The sequence below is a fragment of the Charadrius vociferus genome, unplaced genomic scaffold, assembly GCF_000708025.1.
Source record: "Charadrius vociferus isolate BGI_N301 unplaced genomic scaffold, ASM70802v2 scaffold262, whole genome shotgun sequence".
Taxonomy (NCBI): domain Eukaryota; kingdom Metazoa; phylum Chordata; class Aves; order Charadriiformes; family Charadriidae; genus Charadrius; species Charadrius vociferus.
In genome coordinates, this window is record NW_009647218.1 from 1,098,700 (window position 1) to 1,116,619 (window position 17,920).

The 17,920-nt window shown below is 38.9% G+C and overlaps 1 protein-coding gene across 1 annotated transcript in view; it reads right to left on the reverse strand.

Moving 5' to 3' along the window:
* The window catches only part of STK31 (serine/threonine kinase 31), a 38,494-nt gene extending 20,881 nt beyond the window's left edge, over nt 1-17,613 (reverse strand). Inside the window, exons 1-10 of the mRNA XM_009879572.1 lie at nt 17,586-17,613; nt 17,412-17,464; nt 15,872-15,970; nt 14,768-14,842; nt 13,850-14,008; nt 11,800-12,155; nt 9,652-9,832; nt 7,617-7,732; nt 6,614-6,773; nt 560-682 (exon numbers count right to left, since the gene is read on the reverse strand). Of these exons, the coding sequence (XP_009877874.1) occupies nt 560-682; nt 6,614-6,773; nt 7,617-7,732; nt 9,652-9,832; nt 11,800-12,155; nt 13,850-14,008; nt 14,768-14,842; nt 15,872-15,970; nt 17,412-17,464; nt 17,586-17,613 (1,350 nt within the window). The remainder of the gene's footprint in view (nt 1-559; nt 683-6,613; nt 6,774-7,616; nt 7,733-9,651; nt 9,833-11,799; nt 12,156-13,849; nt 14,009-14,767; nt 14,843-15,871; nt 15,971-17,411; nt 17,465-17,585) is intronic.
* Nucleotides 17,614-17,920: the final 307 nt, after the last annotated feature.

Below are 17,920 nucleotides of genomic sequence, written 5' to 3' on the forward strand. Positions count from 1 at the left end.
TTGTTGGGTTGGCTGGGAAGGAGAGGGACTCTTGGTATAAACACATGCTTCTGTAGTGTTTAACTCTCACCTTAAAAAAAAAAAAAAAAAATGCTTTAAATATTTTACACTTTGCTATACTACTCCAAACTACACAGTGTGACCTTAACAGAAAGGGCTAGGAAGGTATATAACCCAACCACAAAATCCACTGCAATTTGCAGGATAACTGCATTGACTTTTTAACTGCAGGTTCTCTCATTAACATCTACCTTCTGCTAAATATTCTGTGCTTTGTGAAGTCTTGTTAGTCACCAAATACAGTCCCATAAGAGAAAAGCTGTTGCTCAAATCCAGGATCTAGATAACTCGCGTCTAGAAACAAAACATCTAGGAGACCAGGATCACAAGTCACACTGAGAACTACAGGTGTCAGATGTACAACTTAACTCAGAAGTGCTACCTAAAGTTTCACCTGCCGCTGTCAAGGTCTCCAACTATAAGAAGTTTAACATTAAGAAACACCCTCCAGAGGTTCTGTGTGTTTCAGAATCAACACTGACAAAAGCAACCTCCTTACCTGTAACGTTCTTGAGCGCTCAGAGAGGGGTAATTGATCCACTTCTGAAATTAATTCTTCCGCTGCTGAATACAAGTGCTGCTGGACTTCATTTCTCTTGGCAATTAATTCATCTATTTCATCCTATGCAGAAGGAAAAGTAAGTGAGCAACTCACACCCAAACGCCACATACACAATGTGGGAAGTGATACAAAAAAATCATTAATCCCTGCAAAGTATGAATAATACAATACATGCCTGAATAGGAATGAGCGAATAAGCAAATTACTACTATGACACGACCACCTTGCACAAATACAGCACCCTTTACAGTGTAAAAATATGACATTATCAGACAACCAAAGAAACAGTTTCTGCGTAACTATTGATAACAGTGGGAGTCCTAATTGCTGTTGTAAACTTAAAATGTCCTCGTTGCCCTGCAGTTTTTTATTGTAGTACAGAAATGAGAATTTGGAGTACCCACACTTCCATACATGCCAAATTACATCCACAAAGTTAGACCGCAAAAGATTTCTTGCCGGAGAAGAATACTCTAGAATAAAATAAAAAAATCCTTTTACCAATTTGTTCCTTGCCTTCTAGCAGCAAAGACAGGTGACCTGTAGACTCCTGCTGATTACCTGCAATATGACTATTAAACTAAAAATAATTTTCTAGGAAAAAAAACCCAAAACCAACAGTTTCCCTTGGATGACTGGCAGAATTAATTCTGCTAATGGGAGAGGAACCTCACATTCATATCAGACAAGGCACCTAATAGACTCACCAAAACCAAACCTTTTGAAATGGATGAAGCAAGTCACTCAGAAGCATGTCTGCAGCGTTCTTTTTACAGCGATTTAACCCAACACGCCCACAGACATATTAAAACAACTATGAACATGGAAGACCAAACTACAGCTTTACAGACCTGCTGTAAAGATTTGCTATTCCCTTCTACATCCATCTCAAAAAATAAAAAAGTAAGTAAAATAACTGAAGTAGCTATAACACACCGTCCTGACATGCATTTCCTTCCTCACCCTGGGAAAAAAAAAAAGGGTCTTGGAAAGTCTAGTGTGGAAGGCAATAAGTAAAGAAACAGAAAAAAAACAGAAGAGTTAACCGTGGCACTAATACAAGTTTCACACGGAGACAAAGAACAGTCAAATAAACACTTCCTACTAACAAGTAATATATTATATATCTGCAATATAAATATTTGTACAAAAACACAGGTTGTCAGAGTTTTTAAATTTAGTTTACCAAGTGAAAGCTTAGAAGTTGACTTAAATCAGGAGTTTGTAAGTATCCACGGAAGATAGACTACAAACCTTTTGCCTATAACAAGGACAGAATGAGATCCAACGGCTGGAAACTGAAAGATGGACGAACTCCAACTAAAAATAAAACCCCAAGCTGCAGCATATACAGCTTTAAAACTTAAATTAGCAATCTGTTAGACATTAGTGGGCTGGGTAATAAAAATCAGTGGATTAAGTTCTACCATAGATGAACACAATGTATTGCTTCAGCACTTAAAAAATGAAAGAACAACAACAAAAAGATTTAATAGGCACTTCTGCACTTTTTAGGCACCTCTGGTGACCAAAAGCACACACAATTTTTATAGACTTCCTGCTGGTTTTCCTGCATGGGACAGAAGCTAGTTTGTAAAAGAATACTGTAACACACTGCATAAAAAGTGTTCTTTATGACAAGGGGTCCTTATTCCTTTTTAAGACAAGATTCCTGCAGAATATTAATTCAAAAACTAGAGCAATAGAGACTTGATGGACGAGAAGATTCAACCAGGCAACCAACTCCAATTAATACCAGTTCACGCACTAGAGTAAATTTAACAGTCTACATGTGACTAAATGACAATCCAGGAACTCAGCAGACAGCTCAGGAGCCACAGGACAAGTCTCCTTCCAATGTCTGCCATTTGATTGCGTACATGCAACAGCTCACAGCTCAGATAATGCCTGTTAAATAACAATAACTTCAGAGAGCATTAAGGACACATGCAGTATTTTAATAGTCTGCTTTACAAAGATGTAAGCTCATCACAACACCAAACAGTAGAATTAAACTCCTTTGGAACAGGCTAAAGGTTTCTCAGACTACAAAATTTAGTTTATTTTGTGTCTGGTTCATTTATACCTCTCTCTCAAAAAAAAACCCAAAAAAACAACAAAACAAAAAAAACCCACTCCACAAACAACCACCAGACTCGATCATACCAAATGCCAAGCTAGCTTACCATCTTGTTTCTGATAACTATAGCAATGCTTTATGAAAGTCCGTAAGAGCAGGGTATGTATAGTGCAGTCACCTATCAATGCATTCTTGCTTTAGTGTGATTTAATGACCTCATAAGTAAGAGGGGGAAAAAATTAATCCCCATCCATCGACAAGCTGTGATCCATTTTTGGAGCCTATTTCTACTTTTGGCCCCAGTTTTTGCCTTACTTTGGTTCAAGTTACTACTCTGCAGTATATGGAACAGCTAAAACTAGCTCTGACATCAGCATCCTCGTTAAACTGCTCTATTTCTCTATTTATCCCACCCTCCCCTGTTTGTTTTTTGTTGTTTTTTTTTTTTTTAATAAGCAATGAGTCCCCTTTTTTAGACATTAGCATGATTATTTTTTCATCCTTGCCACTAAAAATGCTGAATATGTACACTACAGTCTCTAATACGTTTCTAACTCAAAATCGTAAATTAAACAACACATCCTTAAAACACTATCTACAATGTCTGAAAAGTCAGAATTTGTATTACACTGTATTACTGTGAGTGTCTGCCTACATTGCAATCAGGGGAACTTGTAATTATCCCTGTTTTTTCATCTGTACAGCTGCCACCCTCTCAGTCACGTTTCATAGGAGAGCTGGTTAAGTGATCAGCACTACTATCTTCCTATTTGGACACAGAATTTACATCAAATCTATGATTAGTTTTGAATGTATTTTTAAGCATTTCCACTCCAGAAGAACCATCTTTGTTATTTTCATACACACCATGCCCCAGTACTACCTCAGTTCACTGCTTATCTTCTTCTCTTTCCAAGACATACATTACCTAAATACTTCATTAAGAAATGTTTCAGTCACCCACCTTCATTTTTGGGACAGTATCCAGAACAGACCTAGTTAAACCAGCATAAACCAACTATGAAAGCATAGACAATGAAAACTGAAATAAGGCTGTTTACTCTGCACTCAAGCTTTACTGGATTTACTCCCGCCTGTGATATTTGTTTAAGATGCATTAGGCTTTCCCCAAAGCAAGACAAGATGTTCACTCCCAAGAGCTTACAAACAAATGAGGCTTGTGACAGTGAGAGAGGGCATCAGCACTCCAGGGAGGTTAAAAGGAGAGCACACTGCTTAGGCAACTGAATAACAAGATTTAACTTAGTAAAACCAATTTTGACAGCTAGGTTGACAGATTAAGCAAACTGAGTTAAACAGTCTGCTATAGTTTAATAGCCAGTTATTTCATCCATCTGTTTGGGATCACTGGGCATCCTGTACACTGGATTTACACGTACCTCATTTTAACTGAGCAAGAAACAAAGTTGGTGACATCAACACACTCACTTGCCCAATCAAAAATATTTGTTAGCCTATCTACAGTCAGTATAATTTAAGTAGGGATGACACGCAGAATAACAAGCACACGCTTTCACTGTGTGCATCCTGGACATTTCTTGTATTTGAAAATACAGTAGCCAAGATTCCGTGGCATGCTATAGCATATAAAATAGATCTTAAAAAATACAAATGATTCTCAAGGGGAAGAAAAAAAAAAAAAGATAAAGTCACTACATTGCACATTAAAACAGGGCAACCTTTATGGTACTGTAGCTCTAGCATGATGCAACCAAAACTCTTGTTGTGTACCCTTCACCTATCAAAGCCTTCAAAATACTTAAGACAAATTCCACAAGAGCCTTGAGATGCTCCGCTTCCAGCTGCTACCAATTCATCCTGAAAACTAAATTAATTCTTCAGGGAGGTCTACACTTCCACACACATTCCCGCTTGCATACCCTTTGCAGCACTCAGGCACTCTGGGGGATACCTGACATCTAGCAGAACTCACATTGTCTTTATTTTTCCCCATTTAAAATATTGGTGACACTACCATGACAACTCCCCCTCTTCAGATAGCAGGAATTTTTTTTTTTTTTTTTTTTTTTTTTTTTTTTTTTTAACAACTGCGTGCTCTTGAAAAGTCCTAAGATTTCATGCCACCACTAATTTACACCGTAGCTTAGGCAACCAGGAACAATGTCAGAATGGGCGGGGGGGACCAGGAGACCAGGAGGTGGTGTTGATTTCTGAACAAAATTAGTTTTCAAGCCATGTGTCAACACAAAACAGAGGGCTACACAAACACACATGAAGCTACCAGAAGCAGCAGAACGCTGTAAGCTCATTTCAACAGTATTTCAAATATTTTGGCACTGTAACACAATACAACACATCATGCAGACATGACTTCATTGTTAGTCATTCACAACTGAAACAGGTGACAATGTCCAACTCTCTAACAGATTCCAATTAGTTAGTCTACCTCAAGCACTCTTCAAGAATTAAACCTCTTTGCCATGATGCTTCTTATGGAAGAAAGCTGCTTGCCGGAGTTAACAACTCAAAAATAGAGCAAAAAAAACCAAACCCAAACCAACAACTCCCACACACTGCCACCTGAATGACACCAAAGCAGCCATCTCCTCAATTGAATAAACCCTTTGAGACTTCCCAGTCACACCACTGTATCTGCATCTGTCCTAACTCTTATCCACATTAAAGGTTTTCTTTCCCTCTATCCCCAGCCCAACTGAGTTAGAGCAAAACTGGACAAGGGGGGTGAAAACAAGTCCCAAGATGTCTTTGCAGCAGATGGAGAAAAACTTTTGTGCTGTTGTTCAACAAGGCTTACAGACCCACTTGAGCTCAACCATCCCATGTAATCTCCAGGAAATTGCAACTGATACTATTTCACATGGGATCAGGAATTCACCCAAGGAAAGCTTGAGCAACTGAATCCCTAAGCAGCCCTGGCTCCTGACACCTCACAGTCTAGCTATTCTTCTACACGCTGCTCCCCTATACAAGGTGCAACACTAAAATGTCGTCTGCTTATTCACACCTACCTTAATGTTGTGAAATTTAAACACTTCACTTTATTTTGTTTACTATAAACTACTACTTTTCACCCACAGCAATCAAATGTATGCCATGCCATAGATGTTTGAATACTTTTCCTTGCACAAGCAACAACAGAGCTTACTTGGGGTCTCCTCATGGCTCGTTATTTTCTAGTCCATTTCATGAGCTGGTAAATTCAGTGTAACACAGCAATACCTCTTAAGCAAACACATTTAAAATATTTTACACTACACTTGAAAATAGTCACAACACATTTGGAGTCGCTCTCCCAGCCATACAACTACCATCCCTTCCCTGCCTTACCACAATGCACACCACAGACCGGGTAACCTTCCTGCTCCCAAAAGCAGCAGTGCCGTACGCCTGAGACGCAGTACATAACCATCCTTATCAACACAGCCATGCCTACATACCCAGGCAGGCTTTTTCAGATCTGTGGTTGCAGAGAAGTTGCACTAGATGGCAGCTTTCCTCTATACAAGTCCATCTGCCTATACAACTGTATGTGCATACCGCCCTCCCTATGCCTCCGCATAGGAGGGAAACATATTCTAAGTAGTGGCATGCTGCTTTAACAAAAGGTTTTAAAGACAGACGCTGCAGCTGCACAGCTGAAGCCGTTTCTAACTATTACTGAACAGAAACCTTTTAGCTATCACGTGCTGATTTCCTTATACTTCTTCACAAAATCAAAAAGTCTAGGCTTAACACAAAAAATAACACTCCACAAACACATCAGTTGTGACAAAGGTAGCAAAGCCTCTAGTAAAGGACAGATGTTTCCATGCTGTGCTCATTCTATTCAGCTACACTTATAAGACTAAAATAATCTGACAATAACTGATAAATTATAGCTCATGAGAAAAAAAATAATTCCAACCTACCACATTTCTGCATAACTGAATCCTCTCTTGAGCCAAGTCATACTCTGTCCAAATCTTCTGCAGTTTTTCCAAGGAACATGGAACAGAGAGGCATTCTTCGGTAACTACTTTTATGGATTGTGAAAGCTGCTCTCTAGAGCGACTGTTCTTATTCGTGTGCCTAAGTTGTAAGGAGGAAACAACATTTTACCAGAATTTTTTTTCCCAGAACCTAAGCAGTTTAAATTCAGACCCCTGGAACATACGAATTTTGAGATATCACCTGCCACATTAATAACCTAGTTTCTTCCAAAGGGTAGCAGTAGCAATTTGTTTCATTCAGCTGTTAAACCTTTTTTTTGACAAAGGACCAAGAATACATTCATTACACCTCAGTATTGATGAGGCTATACGTGGAAATTTTCTCCTGCTTTTAATTTCCATTTTGTCCTACTTCCTGTCTTGGTATTTTTTTCTATTTATCCTCCATGAACACATACACCAATATATATATTCCTTCTTAAAGGAGCTGATGGTCATTCTATTTCAAGTCTTCTTCCCTATGCAGTGTCGTCCTTTCTTTTAAAACCAGAAGGGCAATTTGGACTAAAAAGAGAGACACCTCTCACAGCATCACACATACCCAAGGAACACATACCCAAGGAACTCAGATTACCCAGTTAAACAACTAACTACATTTACTAATTAGAATCTTCCTTGAAGATGGAATTGAAAGCCCTTCTTGCCAACAGCTATGGTAAAGCAGCAGAAGTTAATCAAAGTCATCTGATAAACACTGACAAGTAGGCAACGCAAATTCCAATGTGAGCTTCCAAAAAGTTCCAGTTTCAGCCTTGCTTTTCGGAAGTACTCCCCTCTGTATACAACAATACATTTTTCTTAGAAAAATAATAAAACAAAACTTTTAGGAAATAAAAAAGCATGCATGACTTCAAGAGATAAAGAGGGCAATGATAAATAATATTATTTTAGGAAAAAAAAAAAAAAAAACCAAAACACTTACCTAACTTCTTTCAATGCTTTCACCTTAGCAGCCAAATTTCTCATTTTTGTTCCAATGTAAGTATGCAGGGTTTCCTCAAAACTTTCAGCAGTTTTCTTGGATGCTTCCTTCTCTTTCTGAGTTATTTATCATTTTTGGAGCAGCATTTCAACAAAGAGATGCAAAGATAGATCAACACTCACAACAGACAGCCAGGGTTAATAAAATGCAGACCACAATTTAGTCTTTTGAAAACATACACATGCGCGCGCACATACACAGAGATGGCCCTCTTCAAAACACTTAACAAAATGCCTGGAAAGACATACAAACCAATGAGAATAATTTTATTTTTCTTCTTTAATAGCTTCCTAAAGGTTAATGGTTCATTTCCTTCCTCTCATTTGAGTAGTGATGTGTTCAAGTGTATTTCTTCAATTACTCCCCCTTTGCTAGCAAGTCTTCAGACAACATAGAATTTTTTCTTTCCTTACTGAAAAATTCAGGGAAATCCAAGTCTGGGACCTCATTAAACCCCTTCCTCTTATCACCACCACAACTCAAAGTGGTACAGCAAAACAAGAACTCTTGCTGTACGTACAACCACCCTGACCTTCCTACAAGGAATATTCTCAATATAAAATAAGGAATATTCTTGACCGAAAACAAGCCCATACACCACATCAGGCTATATTCCTCAAGGGGCGACCTACATTTAAAAGCTCTTGTTCTCATAGCACAGAGATGGTTTTATAAACTCTACTTCAAGTAATGAAACACAGTCTTTAAAAGTTGTTAGCCTTTCAGACTTGCTACATATTATATTAAAAACAAACAAACACCAAACAAAAAACAAACATAGAAGGGTTTAAATTGTTTTGTATTTGCAGATGAGCATCCAAAGTCTCATGACCGCAGGGTGGTTTTTTCTTTAAGTACCCCTCAAAGCCACCACCATACATCACCGTTCTAAAATAAAACATTGCCTACCACAGTGTTTTCAGAAGGGAGCAAATTATTTTCTTACTTGAAAGTATATCCCCAACCTTTTTTTTTAAAGCAGTTTATTTGCACTCAACATAAAAAAAGCAACTAAAATTTATAGAAAACAGGTTTTTTAAAAAAATCAGAATATAGGTAAAAAATGCTTCTAAGAATTCCTTGCATTGAAATATTTTTTCTTAGCTGCAGACATGTATTATGTTGCTTGTTCATTTATTTTGCATAACAGTGCTCAAACATCGTATCTTTAGTTGATGGAGAGTCTGCAATGACAGATTAGTATATGTAGAAACACAGGTGTTCTAGGTAGAGGTAAACGAGTAGCAAAGCTGGTTATGACTAGTTTTATTCCACAAGGAAGAAAAAGGGAACAGCTATGTGAAAGTTCAGTTTGGGGGGTATCAAAGGGATTTACACAACAGCAGCTTTTCCTTTCCTATCTGTAGGGATAAGAGTTTGCACAACATTTTTACGAATTCATGGAAACATACCGTCCTCTCACACAATCTCTTCTTACTACTGCTGTTTATTGCACTTAAAACCATTCACACCATTTTTAAGCCTATCAGTAACTATTACGAAATACTGTGCTTCTCAGATAGTGCTAGGAACTTCCCCTGGAAAGAAATACAAGCATCTTTTCCATTAAGCAGCAATTAAGGAAATGGTAAGTTTTATCCAGTTCTAAAATTCCACAGCTGCTACGATTCTGTGATGTTTAGGAATTTTCAGCCCCACGCATAGAAAGCTGTTTTTTTCCTCTAAGTGAGCGAAAAAAAGGCAAGGATTAGATCCTCATTACAACCAGCACTTGCATCATCAAGCGCAGTGGCAAGCCAGTACACGCACCAAGGGGAGTCCAACCTGGACTGCAAAATCTGTGCTGCCACACTGCCAGCATCTCCCTGCACCAGAGCAAGACAAGTCTTCACCTCAGCCAGTCTAATCCTTCTGTATTCCAAACAACAGCGCAGCTGAACTGTAGTATGATGAAACAGGAAGACAGAAGCATTGTCAGAAACACTTGCAATGAGGAGAGACGCATCCTTTTCACATTTCCACATACCTGAAGTTCACGTTTCAGCTGTTTAACCTTCAGTTCTAGTTCCTTCTGCCTCTCCAAGAGATTTACATTCTCCCGTCTGAGAACTTCTTTATCTTCGGACAGTTTCTGATCTGGTCTTATTTGTGCCAACCTGGTGTCTGGCACAGAGTTAGAAGCTGGCATTTTTTCCCTTTTAAAAATGAATCAAGAGGAATTAATTAAAAAAAACAAAAACAAAACACACACACACACAAAACAAAACCCAACAAAACATAATGTGCATTCTTTCATGCTATTGTAATTTCAGTAATGACTACAGGACACCACATCAAAAAGACTACAGAAGCACCTACACAATCATGCTTTACTTCTTCAGAATTTGTATCCTTCTCCACGCCAGTCTTTACAAAGACTGTTACATATCACTGAGGAAAGAAATACATCATTTGAAGAAAACCCTTTATACGTTTTCACTGTCACCAACTCCAAAGTATTTCCCATCCAAAAAACATCTTAGCAGACCCAGAAAAGTAGAAGTCCATTGTAACTTAAATCTTCTATCTACTAAAAAAGCCAAAGCACTTTAAGGCTAGTGTTTTGGAACTATAGCCTAGAATTATTTTTATAACGAAGAGGAGTGATGTGAAGCCATCTGTCTCAGAGTACTGTGACAGTACTGTACAGTACCAAAGCTCTGCTAGACCTCATATCAACTTCATCCTCACCTGCACAGCTTTGGTTACATCCTAGCTTCTGTCTTTCTCCATCTCCTTCACAGGCATACCACCCCAAAAATGCCTGTGATGTGCAAAATGTTAAAGGACATCATAATATATAGAAACGAAACAGAGGATCTACTAGCTGCCAGCTGCTCAGGTCAGTCAGGACAGCTTTGTACACAAAAGTATTTCAACACTGTGCTCCACAAGAAGAAAAAAAAAAAAAGAAAAAAGCTATTTCTTTTTTAAAATCATATTCACAGCGTATCTCTAACTCAGAAAACAGGGCAGATCAGAGTATCAAAATAATTCAGGATTAGACACTTTACTATAAATTTATATTTTTTTGAAGAGCACCTCATTTCATATTAGTATTTGTTAATAGCATAGACTTGCCTAAATGATCTAATTGTAAAACAGATTTGGACACCACGCTTTTATGTGGAAGGGCGTGCCCTCAGGTGATTCATTAAAATGTTCTAGAAGCTCAAATTATGGAACATTAGCAAATTCTAAAGAAGTTTTTTTTGAGAACATTACTTCTTACACCATCTCAACTTCCTGAATGCCAAGTACCATCTTTCCCACCCACAAACATTTTTCTCAGCTGCCTGTTGCCATGGCGATCCTAGCAACTGTAGGAAAAGTCTCTTTAAAAAGATTTCTGACAACAACCGTAACTGCCAACTTACCACTACCTCTTGTCAATGTAATTACAAGTTGCAGAGACACCGTTATCCCCTAAAGCTTACTTCAAACTGTGATTGCTGGCTTTATTTCTTATAAGCGCATTGTCACATTCCTAGACAAATCAATCACCAAAATATGTTTGTCCTGCTACGCAAGGGTACTTTTACATTCCACATTTGTGCCCAGTCAGTTTTTAATAGAGGTAAATAAACAGGGGATAGCTACAAAAAGTCGCAAGAACAAGCCAATGGAAATTACACAGATGCTAAAATGAACGTTATTGCATTGCCCATCACTGCAAAATCTGCTAAAGGCCTAATGTCCCACAACCTCTGCTTTCAACTAAGCTTTAGGGTATCTTCTCCTCTGCTTACTACCTGCTACCTCTTCCTTCTTTTTCAAAATCTTGCATTAAGATACATAAAAACAGTCTGTCTCTGGAAATCAAATGAGGAAGAACAAGCTATCCAACGAGCAACAACACTAATGAACAAGTTTTTTACAGATTAATGTCCTAATTCCCCTCTCCACAGCATACACAAACAGGCGCACACACACAGACTCACATATACTTCCCTTCCATTGTGTACCAGCATTACTTGATGCTGGAAAGACAGAAATCAAACTTTGTATATTAGATACTCACTTCCCCCTACATCTTCTCATGTACCCACATCCCAGCAACTAAGCTAATCAGATCATACAATACGTCACATACAAAGTTTTCTATGACATCCCACTTCCTTACTTCGGGGCAAATGCACGGTTTCCAGTAAAATTCTGATTCCTTGTGCTGGCAGCTACTTGGTCACAGCGCCTTCTTGGGATGCCGTACAGTGCGTGATCAGACCTGTTTAGCCACAGCGGAACTGAAACTTTTATCTTCCGATGTTGGTTTTGCATGACATCTACTTCTCTCTCTTCAGCATCTTTAGCGTTTCCTGGAGATGTGCATTTTTCAGCAAACCCTGCCTTGGCCACCTCTTCTCCAATATCTATTTTTTCATATTCTGCCCGGGCAATAATGGTACCATCTTCGTGCTTGCCTTTGTGACATATTTTTATTTCTTTTTCAAAAACCAGGCTGCTCAAGAACTTCTTCCCCTGTAAAATAAAAACACACTGAAGTTGTGTACTGAACACTCTGAATACTTTTAGCTGAAATCAGCCATCTTTCTTCTAAGAAAAAGAGGATATGTTTAAGACCAAAACCCAAAGAGCTGCACAGGTAAACCTTATGTTTAACACATCTACTCTGAAACAATGCTGTATCTGTACAACTACAACTGTACTTGACCTAATCACTGTCAACGCCAGACCGAAATCCAACACCAGTAGTTCGCCCTTAATGTTCAGCTTTGCAGAATTCAGTATCATTTATAAGTGACAGAAGTCCCATCAACTCTCAACAGAAGTTGGCAACTGGGTTATCCAAGTCTTTTAGAGGATACTAGACCAATTATTTAACAGTATTATACAAAATAATATGAAAAAAAATATTTGAATTATTACATTGTTTAAAAACCCTTTCAATAAGTGGTCCAGCAGTTGAAACAGAACATAGCAACAAATGAATTATGATGTGTATCTACCCTATGGAAACCTACCTTACTGAAACTACCCATTTAAAAATTGGTAAATGCCAGAATTGGCAGCTATCAGCTTCACCACTAACATCAAATAAAAACTACTTTGGAAGACTAGGGAATTCACTCAAGACCTTCAGCAGACATCTGGGATAAAGTTATCTTTCATTATCAGGGGTTTTTTCTTTTTTTGCCACCACTTCTGATAACAAGCTGGTTTTGCTAAAAATTAAGAATGAAAGGGGTGGGGGCAGGAAAGCTGCACAGAGCAAGCAAATAAAGCTTTATTTCAAGCAACAAGAACTGTTTTCAAAATAAATAATTAAAAAAATCCCACACTAACAAAACAAAACCCTGGGGAACTGAGAAGAGAGATTTTCACCTGTCTTAAGTAATCACATTAAGCAATGTTACTAGGACCACAGGGATGAGACCATACACAGGGTCTCTGGATCTCCTCTAACAGTAGGATACAAGGCTAGCAGGACACCTGCCTCCTGCCTCCTCCTCCAGCAACTGCTTCTCCCAAGGCTTCGACTGGTGAAGTATGAGCAGTGCCAGCGCCAAGCCTTGAAGCATCATGCCATTGAGACTGTAGAATGAGTGGTGTCCCAGAAAGAGAGACCACCACTAGTAAAACTCTACCAACAGTCACCAGTGCCACTCAACAGGGCTCAAAGCTTTTACCAGTCCTGTGGGCACCAGCTCCTGAGCCTTTCACCTTCATTGCTGGTCAGGGATGATAGGACACCTACTACCACTCACATTCACCTGCTGTTCCCTCTCTTGACCAAAAGTTTGTACTCAGGCACACAGTATTTGAGGAGCTCACAGACAAAAGTGAATTTATTGCAAGTTCTGTGGCCAAGGGAGCTATTTTTCCCTCTGAAGGGAAAGACAAAGAGGTACCTTGTTTCCTCATCACCAGAAAGTACTCAGGTCAGTCAGAAATAGACCTGAGGCTCTGAAGATGGCAAAAGTGTACTCTAAAAAAAATCACTTCCCAGCACAATCTGAACCATTTTTGCCAAAACCATTTTAGTTTCTAGAGTATGCCCAGGCCAACAGATCAGACAGTCCTTCCCAGCATGACCTGCCTTCATGGTTAAACATCCAGCTCTTACAAGACTCCTCCTGGTGACACTGTGCTGGTATTTGGCAGCATCTGTTACAGATCCCATCATTTAAATGCTTCAAAAATCTGGTACTCACCTCATCAAACATGTTTAAGTTCTGATCAGTTGGTATCTGCAGTCCCCAGAGTCTGTACTTCTTGGCAACGCTTGGACATTGCAGGTTTGGTGGAATTTCAACTATGTCTGATCTATTCAGAACCTCAGAATTTCCATAGTCAATATACAATACCTGACACTGCAACAATAATATAAAACATAAACCAGCAGAGGTTACACAAACCTCCTGCAGAAATATGCGCTGACAACAACTAGAATATAAGCATTTTAACACACAGGCACATTGCAGAGATCAGAATCGTCTGTACTAAGCCTAGACACCCTTCAGAGGAAGGAACAGAGTTAGAGAAATCTCTTAGGTTGGCACCTGTCTAAAAGCTCAGCGGCAAAACTTTAAGTAACAAAACAGATCTTTGCTGGCAAATATTTTTTTTCCTCTAAGGGAAAAATTAAAAATTAAGCAGCAATGTAGAAGACTTTCTTCAATGGACAGATATGCAACTTAATGTTTCCAAGCCAACCAGCCTGTCTAGAAATTATAATTTTAAACAGGAACTACCAGCCTTCTGTATCAGTCACCTAATGATGATTAAGAACTCTTTCAGGTCATTTGCATCAGTGCTAACATGTCACAAAAGGCTGCCACTCAGAAGTTTTGAAATTAAATTACATCACATAACAATGTTAACTACCACTTGTGAATGTCTTCATCAAGAGATACAAACAGCAATTCGCAAGTACGTCATGTTTTGCCAGTCTCCTCATCAGCATTTTTCAAAATTACAGGTCACCTGAATTTGTGTCCCATGTGTATATATTCACACTGTTTTTAAATGCGTTCACACAGCAAGTTTCAGCAAGAGGAGTTGCGTTTATTCCTATCATCCTGCAGGTAGGACTGACACATAATTAAAGATTTAAAAAGAATTGTTCCTGCCTTTTCACTGTTGATCTCTTGCTGTACCATGCATCTGTACCAACATCCATCTTCAGAAAAACACCCACCATAAATCTGGAAATTAGGGGGAAAAAAAAAAAAAGATCAATAATAGCATTCTGAAAATATAAGCATACCTCAAAGTGGTAATTTAAATACAGTAATTGTAGTACACTACAAATCTTATTTTCATACTCTCCTATAATCACCCCAACAGCAGTATGAAAACTAATAGATTTGATATCCTATCTCTCACAACAATATATGCTAATGCTTCAAAAACATAATCCTCTACTCAAAAAACAATAGCTCAAAGAAAATTTTGCAACTAGAAGAACACCAGCATTTTACACAGCAGACTCTCATGGCTTTTCTGTTAATGTGTTGCTACAACATTTTATTGACACTGATGGCTTAGTAAGCCCGACAAAGGAACAGGACAATCACACCACAAACATGCTGGGTTTGCTGGTGGTGCATTTTCTTCAAGAGGAATGCAGAAGGTACTTTACCTGCACACAGAAACAGTTCAGAGAAATCGTTTTATTTACACCTTACTTTGCGATAATCCATCAGTAGTTCACACACAAAACCAAAAGTTGTCATCACCCTTCGTATGCTTGTCGTAGAACTGCTATTAAATATGTCCTTGTTACCTTATTACGAGTACTTTGTCCAGCGCATTTAATATTACAGGCTTTTGTAAGATCTTCCACACTTCTTGAGATGGAGCAAAGAAACACTTCTCTCAAAAAACATTGCTCTCTTGTTAAAGATAACCCATAATATATACTGGACAACCAAAGAGAATTCAGCATTCTGTATATTACCTTCTTGTAGTATTTCCTGAGTGTTAAAAAAAAATATGTATGGTTGCATAATTTAACGGAAATCTTAAGTGCAGAAAGATTTAAACTTGCTCACACAAAATAAGCCTTTCCTTTAGGAAAGCCAGCAGTTCTTAAAGAGACCTTAAGAGAATATAACCCACAGCATTAACAAAGATCAAGAAATTTTTTTAAAAAAAAAAAAAAAAGGTTGCATAGAATTAAGGCTTTTAAATCTAGGTGAAAAACCAACTCCACATATACACAACCTACTCACCTTACTAAAATCAGGTTTGCCAAAAACTGCATTAGCCTGAGGACAAGCTTCCGCCAGTGCACAACTTAATTTCAAGAGGTCATTACATCTACTGACGTTCTAAGAAGTGTGAAGAGAGGGTACGAGTTATTAACTGTCACTTTTAACAGATGCTTGACAGATTCTAACAGCCAAAAATTAAATCAAAACAGTTGCCCTGCTGTTGAGACAAGTAATGTCCCACCTTAAGCTTTCAATCTTCATGATTTTAGTTGCACTTGTAAGCTTGGTCTCATTTTCTTTCAAAAAATTAATGACACGGATCAGGGGCAGGTAACGTACCCCAGAGAAATAGTTTGCAACGAACCTTTTTAACAGTTTAATAACCAGCTTCTGTGAGCAGTATGCAGATCTTACTTATTAATCCTTCCTCACAAATTGTAGTGTGTATTTGGTGTTCTCTTTCTCTCCTTAATACAATGAGACAACAGCTCTGTGCTGTTCATGCCCCCTGTTCTCCTTACATACAACACTTGGGTTTTGGTTCAGCTGAGAGCAGAGCCTTGCCAGTTACAACTTGGTATCTGAACCACCATAAGACTGGGTCGATTTCAGTAACATGGCATTTATTAGACAACATTCTACTGCTAATTCAAAAGAAATGATCCAGAGCTCAGAGCAGGAAACAAAACACTAGTGCAACTAAACATTTTGTTAACCTTAGAAGTACACTCCTAACTTTTGTACCTTACAATATTAAATAAAACACTGTGACTGAGTCTCAGAATGCCAGGGTAAGAATCTAAAGCAAAATAACCTATGACTATTACATCCAAAAATCTCTTTATTAGAAGAAGCTATTCCATTAAGAGAATGAGTAAAGTTTGGTCCCCCTCCCCAAATTCCCGTTGGGGACACGACAAAGCAGCATTACCTCCTCTAACTGGCTCAAAGCTACACAGGTGTCGACTAATACACACACACCAATCAGCCACCAGACAAAATAGAAGAGGCAAGCTTTAGTACTCCTGGCTTTTCCCCTCTCCCTGCTGCACCACCACCACCCCATTAATGAAAACTACTTACTGTTCCAAGGTTTTTAATTTTCCTTGCTCCCCCTGCCCATCTACACAAAATTTGAAAGGACCTAGCATCTCTGAACCATCTCCATCTCAAGCCTCATTGAAACTGTCCCAAACGCTCAGCTGTTAGAGAGCAGGGAAATCACCCCCAGCAGAGCTCCAGCTGACTCCTACAGTATTCTTTAGCCAACAGCAAGTATTTTAACACTCAATTTATTTATTTGGGGGGGCTACCAAATAGTCAAAAAGCCAGCTACAATCCAAATGATGATGAACAATGCTTTTTGTCATTTCAGAAAGAATAACTAATTTCAGCTTAAAAGAGCACAATAATATTTGCAATTCTGAAATCTAAATTAACTTCCCCCCCCCAAGATCCGATGCTATCAATTCTCACTTCTGTAGAAACTTGTGGGGAGGGGGTAGTGGGAGGTAAGATTAAACACCTCAGTTAAAATCAAAGAGCTCTCCAAATTCACCTGTGCCCAAAATGTTACAGCATCTTCAACATGGCAGCCCACAACGTCTTCAACTTGAGGGAGTGGAAAGAGAAAAAAAAAAAAAAAGAATTATTCTCAAATGTGGTTTAAATTAAGATTATGGGTTGTGTGATGATTGATATTTTTTTTTTTTTTCAAACCACCTCACATTACCTTTGTCACGCTCTGCGTCTCCATCCATGGCAACAGACTCTGAAACGTTACAAGACATCTATAGTTAAAAAGAGAAATTAAGGTATCCTTTGCACAGGGAGGTACACCCACCTGCCTCGCAGGCCCAACACTGCTTGTCCCTGCCCCAAAGGCTTGGCGGGCTCACTGCCCCAGGGGCCCCGCTCTCCCACCGCCTCACCCCCACGCTTCTCCTCAGCCCTTCTCCCCGCCAAGGGAGAGACGCCCGTTTCCTCAGTGAAAAACGCTATTTTTCGCCAGGAAGCCCGGCGTAAGGCTGGCAGGGCCGCGACTGCCCACCAGCAGCGGACGGCCCC